We start from the raw sequence: 11,063 nt of genomic DNA, 5'->3' as shown, positions 1-11,063 counted from the left end.
ATTATCTGTTGAATGGTGTATGTTTATTTATTGGTGTATGTTTTCTTTTGTTTGTATGCGCAGTGTGCGAATCTATTAGAAGTTGATTGTGTGGTAGAAGACCCGAACTCATTTGAGGAAGATCCGCAGGAAACTTTTGAGCAAGGCAAGTGGATTCTCCCTCTGCATTTCTTATTGTACCCAGGTAATGCATACAATAATATTTACATTTGGATATATGCATAAATTTGATGGGTTTTACCTAAATATGATATCATAGAAGAGAGGGTGGCAGTGGTTTGGTGGCATCTCATGTTAACATGGGGTGGTAGTCTTGGCTAAGTTACCTCGCCCAGAGGGTCACCAATACTGACGTGGAAACCTTAGTGGTGGCTTTGAACTAAGGATATTTAGTGAAAGCCTCATAATGGATCCCTAGCCATTCACCTCGGCAGTGTTTAAGGGTCCGTACAACCCAGGCTAGAGGGGATACATGGCTTGTGGGTAAAGTTGTACCACATCTGCAAAGTGTAAAACTGATATGTCAGTCGTGCTCACGGTTAAGAGCAACCTAGAACCTCACATGATAACTGAACTTAAAGATGGAGAATAAATCGTGATCTAGTGATTTTTTAAATGGTTTGCTTAAGTGGTTTCACTTAATTGTTTCTGAGATATAATCATAGGCTTATGATTAATTGGGATTTTGGGATACACTTACAACTAGTAAGTTAGGCGTTGTTAATAAAATATTGACCAAATAAAATGCTTACCGCTTAACCATAGCCTACCTTGTTAACCTTGCATAACTCCTCCCATTTGCTGAGCCCCCACCATAAGTGAGCTCACCTCTTGCTAAATTTTTTATCAGAAGGTGATGAGGAAGACTTTGACGAAGATGTTGATGAGTACTGAGTCTAGCGACGCTCCGGTCATCTTCCTGTGGGAGATTGCCCATGTTATTCCTGTTGTACTTTGATTATGATACTATTAAGACTCTTATGTCTGGATGATGTAATAAAGTATTATACTCTTTTTACGCCTTTATTGCATTGTCTTTTGATATATTACACTTGTGACATCAACATATGTGTGGAAAATAGACCCTGGCACACACATGCTATGCATTCGGTTTTGCCCCTAAAACCAAGTGTGACAGAAGCGGTATCAGAGCTATGCTGACTCTAGGTCATTAAACTAGTTAGAAATGGAAAGCCCAGTCTGTTCAAAATATGCTTATTTTGCTCTTACAAATTTATTTTATTAATCCTGTCTCTTCAAAATTCAACTAAGGTGACACTTTCTTCTTGTAGATGGTGCGCACCCTCTAGACCACCCATGTGAATACCAACCGTATCCCTCCACCTCAGCAAGCTCCTTTCTACCCAGTTGTGGTGGAAGAAGTCCCTGTGGAGCTGCACCACCTTCATGTGAGGAATGGTGTGATCTTGGAGGACAGCTCTGAGGAGATTCTAGCAATGCCCACTCCGTTAACGGAATCTCATGCCTTTGATGTGGGAGCTTCATCTTCAGTGCCACCAGTGCCAATATCTCAAGCCCCTGCTACTGAAGGTGATGACCCGGATGATTCTGGTGATGGTGGAGACGATGACGATGAGGCAGAGGAACAAGAAAACGACGATGAAGAAGCCAACAATGAACAGGAGGACAACTTTGTTGGAATGTGGCCTATCACAGAGTATTACACCTTAATGTTCGAGACGTGACACTTCCCAAACTTGCTTCAAGATGTGTTGCATGCGCTGGGAACCTACGTTCGACCTCTATATGATATAAGGCGGGTGTCTGAGCCCCCTTGGGCTTGTTACTACATCACTCACGTGCATATCAGAGTGTTGGATGCAGGAGACAGAGGTTTCAGGACTCTATCATCCATGAGTCTCTGACGTCACTGTCCGCGTACTCAGCTTCGGTCAGCAATGCCACTCGGAGAGCTTTGTGGTCCCTCAGCCACACCTATCGACAGCAGCTGCACGACACGGCGTACAGGCACCTTCCCCTACATCCTCGTGGGGAGAGCCAGACAGGTGTTGTTCTAGGTGAAGCTGGAGAAGATCGCCTCAACACATATGTAGGTGTGGTGGTAGGTCTTAACACTAACCTGGACAGTGCTACCTAGACCTCTCAAGGGTACATGAGGAGCTTGAGGATGCACAAGCAAGGATTGCAGCCCTCGAAGCTTAACTTGAAGGAAGGAACCCCCCTGAAGCTCAAGTCCCTGCTATAGCTGTGTCCCCACCCCACGAGAGGATACACTATGGAGCCCTAGGATCAATCACTAGGCTACGTTATGGCATTATGAGTCATATTGTAATATTGAGCTTGCATAGACGATGACCCTTTTATAGTATTATAATATTAATAATAACAATGTGATGGTGATGTTTGCATAATGCTTGATTTGGATTTTTGTCTGAGTGCAATGATCTTATGGAATAATAGCTATAAGAACATTAAACTAATAAATAACTCTTCAACTTGCGTTCAAAAGCTATTCCCCCTAAAATCTTTCTCTATTCTTCACTTATCTAAAATGATGCACTTTCTAACCAACCAGATGGTGAACGCTCGCTCAGGTCCCAGAAATACTCGCAATCAGCGTGCTGGTCAGCAGTTGCCACCACCGCCACCTAATCCAACAATTTTGATTCATCTTAACAAATATGTCGAAGGACCAAATGCCAAAGCTATAGCAAGGGACGCAAGGAATATAACAAAGCTTCGACAAGAGTTAGAGCTTCGGCTTAAGGTGGTTCCGAAGGTCCCACGAGCAACCAAATCAAAAGTGAAAAGACTCATTTGTCCTTAGTATCTGTAATAGGACAAATGTATAGGCATCAGGGTCATAGTTGTATTTTTTCTTGGGCTGCGTCCCATACCTATAAATAGATGAACAGTACCGCGTACTGTTCACACTTTTATTAAAAGTCATTATCGCATTCTCTCCTTCAAGCAAGCCGAAGGTACAAAAGTAATGTAATGCTTGTAATGCTTTATCAGCTTGTAATCCAAACTATGACATTATGTAAACATGCAAAAGGAAATAAATGAAGACTTATTATAATATTACATTGTAATATTATCTTTATGAGAGATGAAGACCCGTTCTTCATTACCTTCGTCCTAGAACCATTATCTTTGAAAGAAGATAATGCTTCGAAGGAAGAAGGTCCTTAATATTTAATATTTGTGTTGCCTTGTTTCTGATTCACAGTAATTGAGAACAAGTAACCAACACTACTCATCATCGATATATTGTCCTATTCAAATGTAGAATGGTACGACAATGAACCTGTGGTGCACGCATAGTCCCTTTGCCTATTTAGGATGGGGCACCTCAATTCTATACCTTTTGGTCCATTGATCACACAATTATGGCCGAGAAAAATGCAATCTAAAACAACCTTTATGCATTAGAGCTCTATTGAAATATCGGTTGGGGGTACTATATTGCCAAAGGTCTTTTGTTTAGTTATGTCACATGATTGCCCGAAGGGTACAAGGAAAGGCTTTGCCAAAGATCACTTGAATGTCGAAGATCATTTGTCTAACATCTGGTTTCATCGTTTAACAAGTATATTTCAGGAATGTCCTCACTGGCGTACGAAGCTAAGCTTCGATAGAAAGCAGCATACAAAGCACTTCATCTATGTGCAAGCAATAAGGACAATGGCCGAGGGTGATGACTCCGGCCGCAAATCAAAAGGAGGAAGTGATTGGTTGATGAAGGCTAGAACTTGTGAAGACAAGAATGAAGAAAAGTACATTAATGTCCTAGTACCATTTGTAAATGACTTATGTAAAAATAGATGAGAATTATTGTAAATCCGTACAAAGTCGGTTCGTCTCCCCTATAAATAGATGAACAATGCCATGTATAAAGTATCTTTTGCTAGGTGTTATAGCTTCATATCGTTTAGCCTTCGAAGCCCCTTCGTGCTATCTTGTGTCTAGAAGCCGAATGTATGATTGTAAACTTGTATCATATAAAGAGAAAAGAGACAAGATGCTAAGACATATGAGATGAATTTCCATATCTCATTTCACTGTATGTTGTGTATTCAATTTGATTACACTTCACCTTCGTTCTTATGTAGTTACTCCGAAGGGATAACAATTCAAGGGCGAAGGTTTATGGTTTTTAACTTTGTGTTGCCTTGTTTTCGATTTCATATAGCAATTGAAAACAAGTGACCAACAGGATTGAAAGGCACTGGCAATACATATGCTTTTGGGTTGTCAACCTCCACCAAAAGGTAGGGGCATATGTTGAACACCAAAATGGGCAGTCAGACTGTCCGACTCTATAGGTCGGACTGTCTGCTGTCGAGACGGTCCGCGATGGCAGTGCGGACAGTCCGTGCATGTGTAGAATCAGTTAGGATTCCAGATGTTAGCGAAATTTGTTAGCAAAACTATGGGATTAACTCGGTAATCGACTTGTGACGGGTCTAGACCTCCCCCTTTATATAGATGAAGGGTTACGGCCGATTGAAGCCCCCAAAATCGATCCAATTAATTCTACTTATAATTTTGACCTTAAGCATTAGGATTAACCCTAGTTTAGCCTTCCTCTACCTCGAATCTTCACCTCTCTTTGGCTCTACCTCAACTAGAGGCGCCTTGGGTAGCCTATCAACCCCAAGGCACACACTCGGATATCTCCTCCCTAATAGGGTCCCTTCCGAGAGGCGAGATCTAGGTCTGCTGTGAAGAAGACGACCCTCTGTGCCATCGCGGACCATTCGAGCCCTAGGCATGGATCGTCCGTACGTACGTAAAAAAGGAGCCCACTCCTGCGTCTAGGTCGCGGACCGTCCGACCCTGTGTCGTGGACCGTCCGCGTCTCCGTAGAGAGCAACGTTAAGCGGTTCATCTCTATCGACGCTAATAGAGAACATGACTTGCTTTGGTTAATCATATAAAATCAAAACATCTAATGTTGACTGTGCAGTAAGTACTTTGTCTGTGATCATCACATTACATTTTAGTGAGTATATGAAAGAAAATATGTGAACAGATATAAACCAAACTGAAATAATCTACTAATATTTTTTGTAGAGAAAGTTGGTTGTTCATTTCTTATTTTGCTAATAACTAACCGTATAACTACTGTAGAAAGAAAACAGTGATTTGCCACCCCCGGGCCTATTCATTTATCACGCTCCGCCACTGTATGGATATGAGATCCACACATGAATATTGCATATGCATATTCGTGCTGGTAAGTTTGTTTGATAACCGGGGACTTTATTTAGCAGCACGAAGCTGAAGACAGGGAGAGGCACTACCAAAAAACAAACAAGAGTTCAGAACTTCTCTTAGACCTTATTTGAATATCTTTGTATTTACTCAATCCACGTGTATTGAGGTGGATTAGAGTGATCCAATCCACCTCAATATACGTGGATTAAGAATCTACTTCAATACACATAGATTGAGATAAATACGAGAGTATCCAAACAAAATCTTATGGTTTATTCGGTTTGGCAGGGATTGAAGGTGATTATAGGGGATGAAATCATTTCCTATTCAAAATTAAGGAAATGATTTAATCCCCTCAGCCCTCTCTGATCCCGGTGCAACCAAACGAGGCCAAGGGACAGCTGTTTACATGAGCCTGATTGGAGCAAGAAGCCCTCGTATGCTGAGTGTACATAGATGTGTAGTGATAAGCTTGATTAGCTAGTACATGCGCTGTGTTGTTTCGAATTCTTGCAGCCTGGAAGACCTGTAGATGTTTGCTTCATCGCAGTTGATAAATCTCCGAGTGAAGTATTTGGTGTCCCATGCTGGAGGTGTGGAGAGGTTGGTTCCATTAAAAATGTCAGCAGCTGTTGGCTATCGGTGAGGTAGTTTGGGCTCAGTATGCCCATTGCAGCCACCACTCAGGACGCCAATGCCATTGCTGCCGCACTGAAGTGGCGCTGGGCACTGTTGCTTTGATGTAAATGGAAGTTGTTGGCTGCTGTGAGTTGTTGATAAAGAAGACACGAAAACCTGCAGCTCTAGGTACATACGTTGGGGTGGATCAGAACTTCAGGAGGTATGGATGCAGCAAGGCCCTGTGCCTGTTGAAAATTCATACCTTGATCTTGTGGAGTCGTCCGTTGCTGCTGCCTCGGACGATGCTGGTGTTAAGTTGCCTTTTTCCCGCACGCCACAGGAGCAAGGGGAGCACCGAGGAGGGTAGCTAGCATTAGCAACTAGCGTGCGTCTGTATCGCATTTGCATTGGATTGCACCCCGTCTCTGTCATCCCACCAAACCCTAGACAGGGACGCCTCTGCGTCTAGAATATGATACGAGGTCCCTTTCGGATCTTTCTCCCGACCTGCGCCCCAAGATTTTGGTTACTCTCTCCGCCTGCAATTATCTGTGTAGCTTTATTTACTCGTCGCGAAAAGTCCGTGCTAAAGGCCTCGCTTTGAAGCAAAACAAACAAATAAACACCTCATCAGTCACCTCCCTGATGACCCTGCTGAAGGTGACAGCAAAAGAAACATCAGCAGTCCACTAGGGAAAAAAAAAGTGACAGCAGTCGTAGCCCTGCTGAAGATGACAGCAGCCATCACATCCTTTTCCAATAGCAACCGAAAGCAAAATTATCCAGACCTGAATTCATTACATCTGTATGTAACTATCTCTGTTAATACATGCCATCACCGGTGAACAATCCAACGAAGAAGGCTAAAAAAATATCCAGATACGGGTACCGAACTAATGTCACCGGGGGGTAAGAAGCTACAGCGGAACCGGAAAGAAATGAAAGCATAGGATACAACAGCAGCGAAGCAGCAGCTACAGATTATCACAAGGAAGCTGCTGAAACAGATTCAGCCCCCACGCGTTTCTGAGTTAACAAGGCACCAGCACATGGTGCCCAATGGCGTCTCAGCTAAACTCGGTTCTTGGACGAACACCACGACAATCAGTGTTTTTGATTATTTGGTAGGTACCAGAATTGTAGGTAGGATTTATTCGCAGGCCAACTTGGTGTCGAAGCTGCTCAGGCAGATGGCGAAGGCCTGGAAGGCTGACAGCGGGTAGCAGTAGTCCATGGTGAAGATGTCCTTGCCGACCTTCCCAAACTGCAGTATGACCTTCTCTTGGTCCGGCGGAGGAGGCGGAGCTGGCTGCGGGGCTGCCTGTGATGGGGTCAGGGCTCCGGCGGCAGGCTGTGTCGCCGCGACTAGCTGGAAGTTCTTGACCGAGGCGACAGTCACCCGGCCCCGGAAGTTGAGGCACCAGCACTGAAGCTGCTCGTGCCACCTTGGGGCCTTGTTGCGGAGGATCAAAGGCATGTCCTTGCACTCTTCATCGTCAGCATCATTCAATGCCTGGCCTCTGTTCACAATGCCATCTCCTGTTATGGCATCAGAGAGCCGGGAACTGGTGAAATGCATAGAGTGGTCCATAGTCGATGACTTTGACAAGGACACACTGCTGAATGATCCGCCAACAGAGTGGGCTGCAATGCTGTCCGGCTGGCAAGGGACACTGCCACCAGCCTCAAGGCATGAAGCTGGGATGGAGTGCATTACACAGTTCATCCGCCTTGGGCCTCGAGTTCCCAAGACATTCAGCTCGTATGAGATTTGTGCAATACTGTACCACCTGCAAGAAACCTTGGTTGATCCCTTCTTGGAGTAGAATCTCTGACTTGTTTTCCCTGCCACTGTTTGACTAGTTCCATTGTATGGCGGATGAGTATCGTATATTACAAATTTTGTGCCAAGGAAATTTGACCTGAAGTCCAAAAGGCAACAACATATGTCAGATTAAAATACTGTCAATTCTGAAAATAAAACAATGTTCATTGAAGCCAGTGCAGCAGTACCTTAATTTCCCAATGTATGTGTTGTTACTTGTACACCTAGATGTATCACCAGAATTTATTGATATTATATATTCTGTATATGTTGCACGGCAGTTCCTTTTTGCGGATAGAAGGAATTTGCCATTTTCGACAGGCACGGCTGCAGAAACAAACAATTAAAAAATGGCAAACAACGATACTGGTAACAAAAATTAAACAAGAACACGTGCCAGAAAAACATGTATTTTCGTCTCCCTTTTTCTATGGAATATTGAGCCTGATACTGTGAGTCTGTGACAACTACAAAACATGGTGAATACATACATAGATCATTTGATAACAGTAAACAATAGATTGGTTTATATAACAAGCTGGAACGGTCACACAAAGACATTATTCCAGATGAGTTGATAGAACAAAATACGCTTGCTGCCTAATACTCAATCTAACAAGAACAATTAGCAACTGTGCATACTAATGCTTTGGTTATTACAAGTTGAGAACATATGGTTTTTAAAGAAACTAAAAATGTGGGCATACTGGAATACTGGACACTGGTTTTCAACTTTGTGAAGTATGGGTTCCAACTTCCAAGGAGGGCAAAGCAAGAAACTGAGTGAAATATCAAGGCTGCTGAAGAAAAATGTGGTTCTCAACAGAAAGCTTGTCTGAGCATACATAGGAGGATATGTAAGACAAAAACCAAGAATTTGATAAAAACAAGAAACCATGGTATCAAGAATTTCTCGTGTTTCATGATCGCTGATAGGCTCAATGCCTACAAAGGTCCGTGGATAAAAATGATTAATATTTGGATAAACACAAATTTGAGAGAAATGGATAATATCTCGCATTCTTTCTACAGAGTTTTTAAGTTCTGAATCTAAACACAGATGCCAGACTTTTACCGAAAATTCCAATAGTCCACACAACAATAGACTTACCAGAGCTAAAACTAAGGTACAGACTGTAGATTTGGGTAGATGTATCCCTCTTAATAAAACACTGAATAGTTCCATCTCGAGGCCCAGGCTGTAGACAGAAGAGGAACAGCATGAGCTTATTAGATTATCCAAATATGATTGGCATACCAATACTGTACATGGAGTATTGACAACGGTAACGGAATCAGTATATATGGATAATAAGGTATAACATAGCTGCATGATTACCTGCTTCAAGGAAACAGGAAAAGTGATTTTTCCAGAAAACTCTGGGCTCTTGACAATCTCTCTACACATCTCTCTCCATGTTCTGCAGACAGCTGCACAAGCAACTACATGTTTCCTAGAAGGCCATGTATCCTCACTGGTCTCCAACCTCTCAATCACATCTCGAAGTAATTCAGGAGGCAAGCTAGCCCAGCAGCTACTCTGTACCACAAGCACTGGGTCGTGCAGCTCATGGACAGCACCATGAGATTTCCCTCTGCGATGACTCAGAAACCTGACCTCAAATCCCCTCCTAGACAAGCTCCCGAAACCATCCCTTACATCACGCACGATGCTACGGAATGGCATTTACTCCTATAGGAAAGAACACTGCTGACGTACCAAAAAGGGCCTTCTAAATAAAGGCAAGCATCTTCCTTAAACTCAAGAAAAGATCTAGAAGATAAAATTAGTCTGTTAGTAACAATTCAAAAATATCCCTGGAACAGGAAAACATTTATTTCATTAAGAAACAGGAAAAACATTTAGTTGGCAATATCCATTCCAGACATCTACTAACCTACCTCGAGGAAAAATGAAACATAAAAAGTAGCTCATATTGGCAGTATTTGAACAATGTGCCATACAAAACAACCACAATATCAACTCCAACCCACCACATCAGCATAGCCCAAAAGACACCCCCAAACACTACCGGCACTAGATAGCTACTGTTTCTACTATTAGCAATTTAGAATCCAGATTTTAGTCACTGTGATTAAACCATCATATATCCCACTAATTCTATGACAACCTATCATCAAGGGCAAAACCCTCAGGTTGAAACCAAGTCACCATCTATAAAGAACAAACACGTACCTTCCCCTAGTATGGCCACCAACCCACCACCAACCTCAATTTACTAACCGTACCATTCTGAAAGCAATGAGATTTCAGTACAGTTAGTTGGGTTGGTTGGATGGACACTTCATTTGGCAAGGATCCCACTATGACGGAATCAGTGTGCTAAACTTCCACTAGTAACCACTACAGAAAAAAAAGGACAAGACAGTACAATAATAGCAGAAGCATATGCATCACATGTAAATAAAGTTCATATCAGACCAACAGTGCTACTAGAGATTGCCTAAAGAGAAACAGTTCAGATTTAACTTAGGAGGCACACGAAAATGACCACAGCCCACAGGCACAATTATTTACGCCGGGCAGGGGTACAACAACATCTATCTAGTATTGCGTTTCACTAACCACTACATTCGATGAATGAAGGCTGCCCCAAAATGAGTAGAAAATCTTTCTCTAGCAACCGCATCTGTACGAAACATAATAACGAAGTGAACAGTCAAAAGCGCCTACTTTTCACACAAATCGCGCCAAATTTACCTAAAACGAGCTAGTATCCATCAGCATCCACCAAACCGGCTGAATCGGCTGGAGAAAAGCACTAAAGAAACCTCTCTTTTCCGCGTAAACCAAACTGAAAACGCGCAACAACGCAAACCCTCTACAATCGGCGGAGGCGGCACGGATCTGCGTGGCACGCACCTGGAGGTGGAGCTGGACTGCGGAACGGCGCGGCGGGCCCGGAGCCTGGCCGAGCCCGAGCTACGCTAGGGCGCCGGACGGGATTTCGAAGGCACCATCCGGAACGGATGGAGGGGGTGGTGCGCGAGGACGGAAGTGAGGAATGAGAAGTGGCCGCCGATTCGGAGCCTGGGAGGGGCTGTGAACTGGGAGGCGAGGCGGAGCAGCCGAAGAGGAAAGGAAGCGGTGGTAGCGTGGCAGTGGCTGCATGAGCGAGCAGTACCGCACAGCTCGTGTGCGCGTAGCGGATGCGCCTCCTCCCGTGTCATTTTCCGTACTAGATGCATAACACATTATTATTACACAACGGAACGGGATACGCGTTGTAGTGGCGCATTGGAGTAGAGTCAGTAGACATAGAGATAGCCGTTGGGAGTTGGCTCTTGTCAATTTTTTATGGCCGGTCAAATTTTAGACGGCAATCGTATAAGGGCCAGATCATGTATATGGTTATGTATTGTTTATAAAATAGAGTTTAAAATAAAAAAA

The 11,063-nt window shown here is 43.4% G+C and overlaps 1 protein-coding gene across 5 annotated transcripts; it reads right to left on the bottom strand.

The window, feature by feature from the left end:
• Positions 1-6,543: 6,543 nt before the first annotated feature.
• Positions 6,544-10,838, bottom strand: LOC100193930 (uncharacterized). 5 transcript variants are annotated; one of them, XM_008678387.4, is made up of 6 exons: positions 10,536-10,836; positions 9,849-9,905; positions 8,991-9,425; positions 8,763-8,850; positions 7,840-7,978; positions 6,544-7,748 (listed from the first exon to the last, which is right to left on the bottom strand). In XM_008678387.4, exons 3-6 carry the CDS (start codon positions 9,336-9,338, stop codon positions 6,977-6,979), a joined length of 1,347 nt encoding a protein of 448 aa, XP_008676609.1. In that variant the 5' UTR covers positions 9,339-9,425; positions 9,849-9,905; positions 10,536-10,836; the 3' UTR covers positions 6,544-6,976. The 5 variants fall into 5 exon arrangements, with proteins under 5 accessions (XP_008676609.1, XP_008676608.1, XP_035822572.1 ...); XM_008678386.4 differs by having other exon boundaries at positions 9,849-10,016; positions 10,536-10,773; XM_035966679.1 differs by lacking the exon at positions 9,849-9,905 and having other exon boundaries at positions 8,991-9,344; positions 10,536-10,838.
• Between the last annotated feature and the right edge of the window lie 225 nt (positions 10,839-11,063).

This window comes from Zea mays, chromosome 4, assembly GCF_902167145.1.
Source record: "Zea mays cultivar B73 chromosome 4, Zm-B73-REFERENCE-NAM-5.0, whole genome shotgun sequence".
NCBI classification, from domain to species: domain Eukaryota; kingdom Viridiplantae; phylum Streptophyta; class Magnoliopsida; order Poales; family Poaceae; genus Zea; species Zea mays.
Note: the sequence above shows the minus strand (reverse complement) of the source record. Positions and strands in the feature narration are given on the sequence as shown.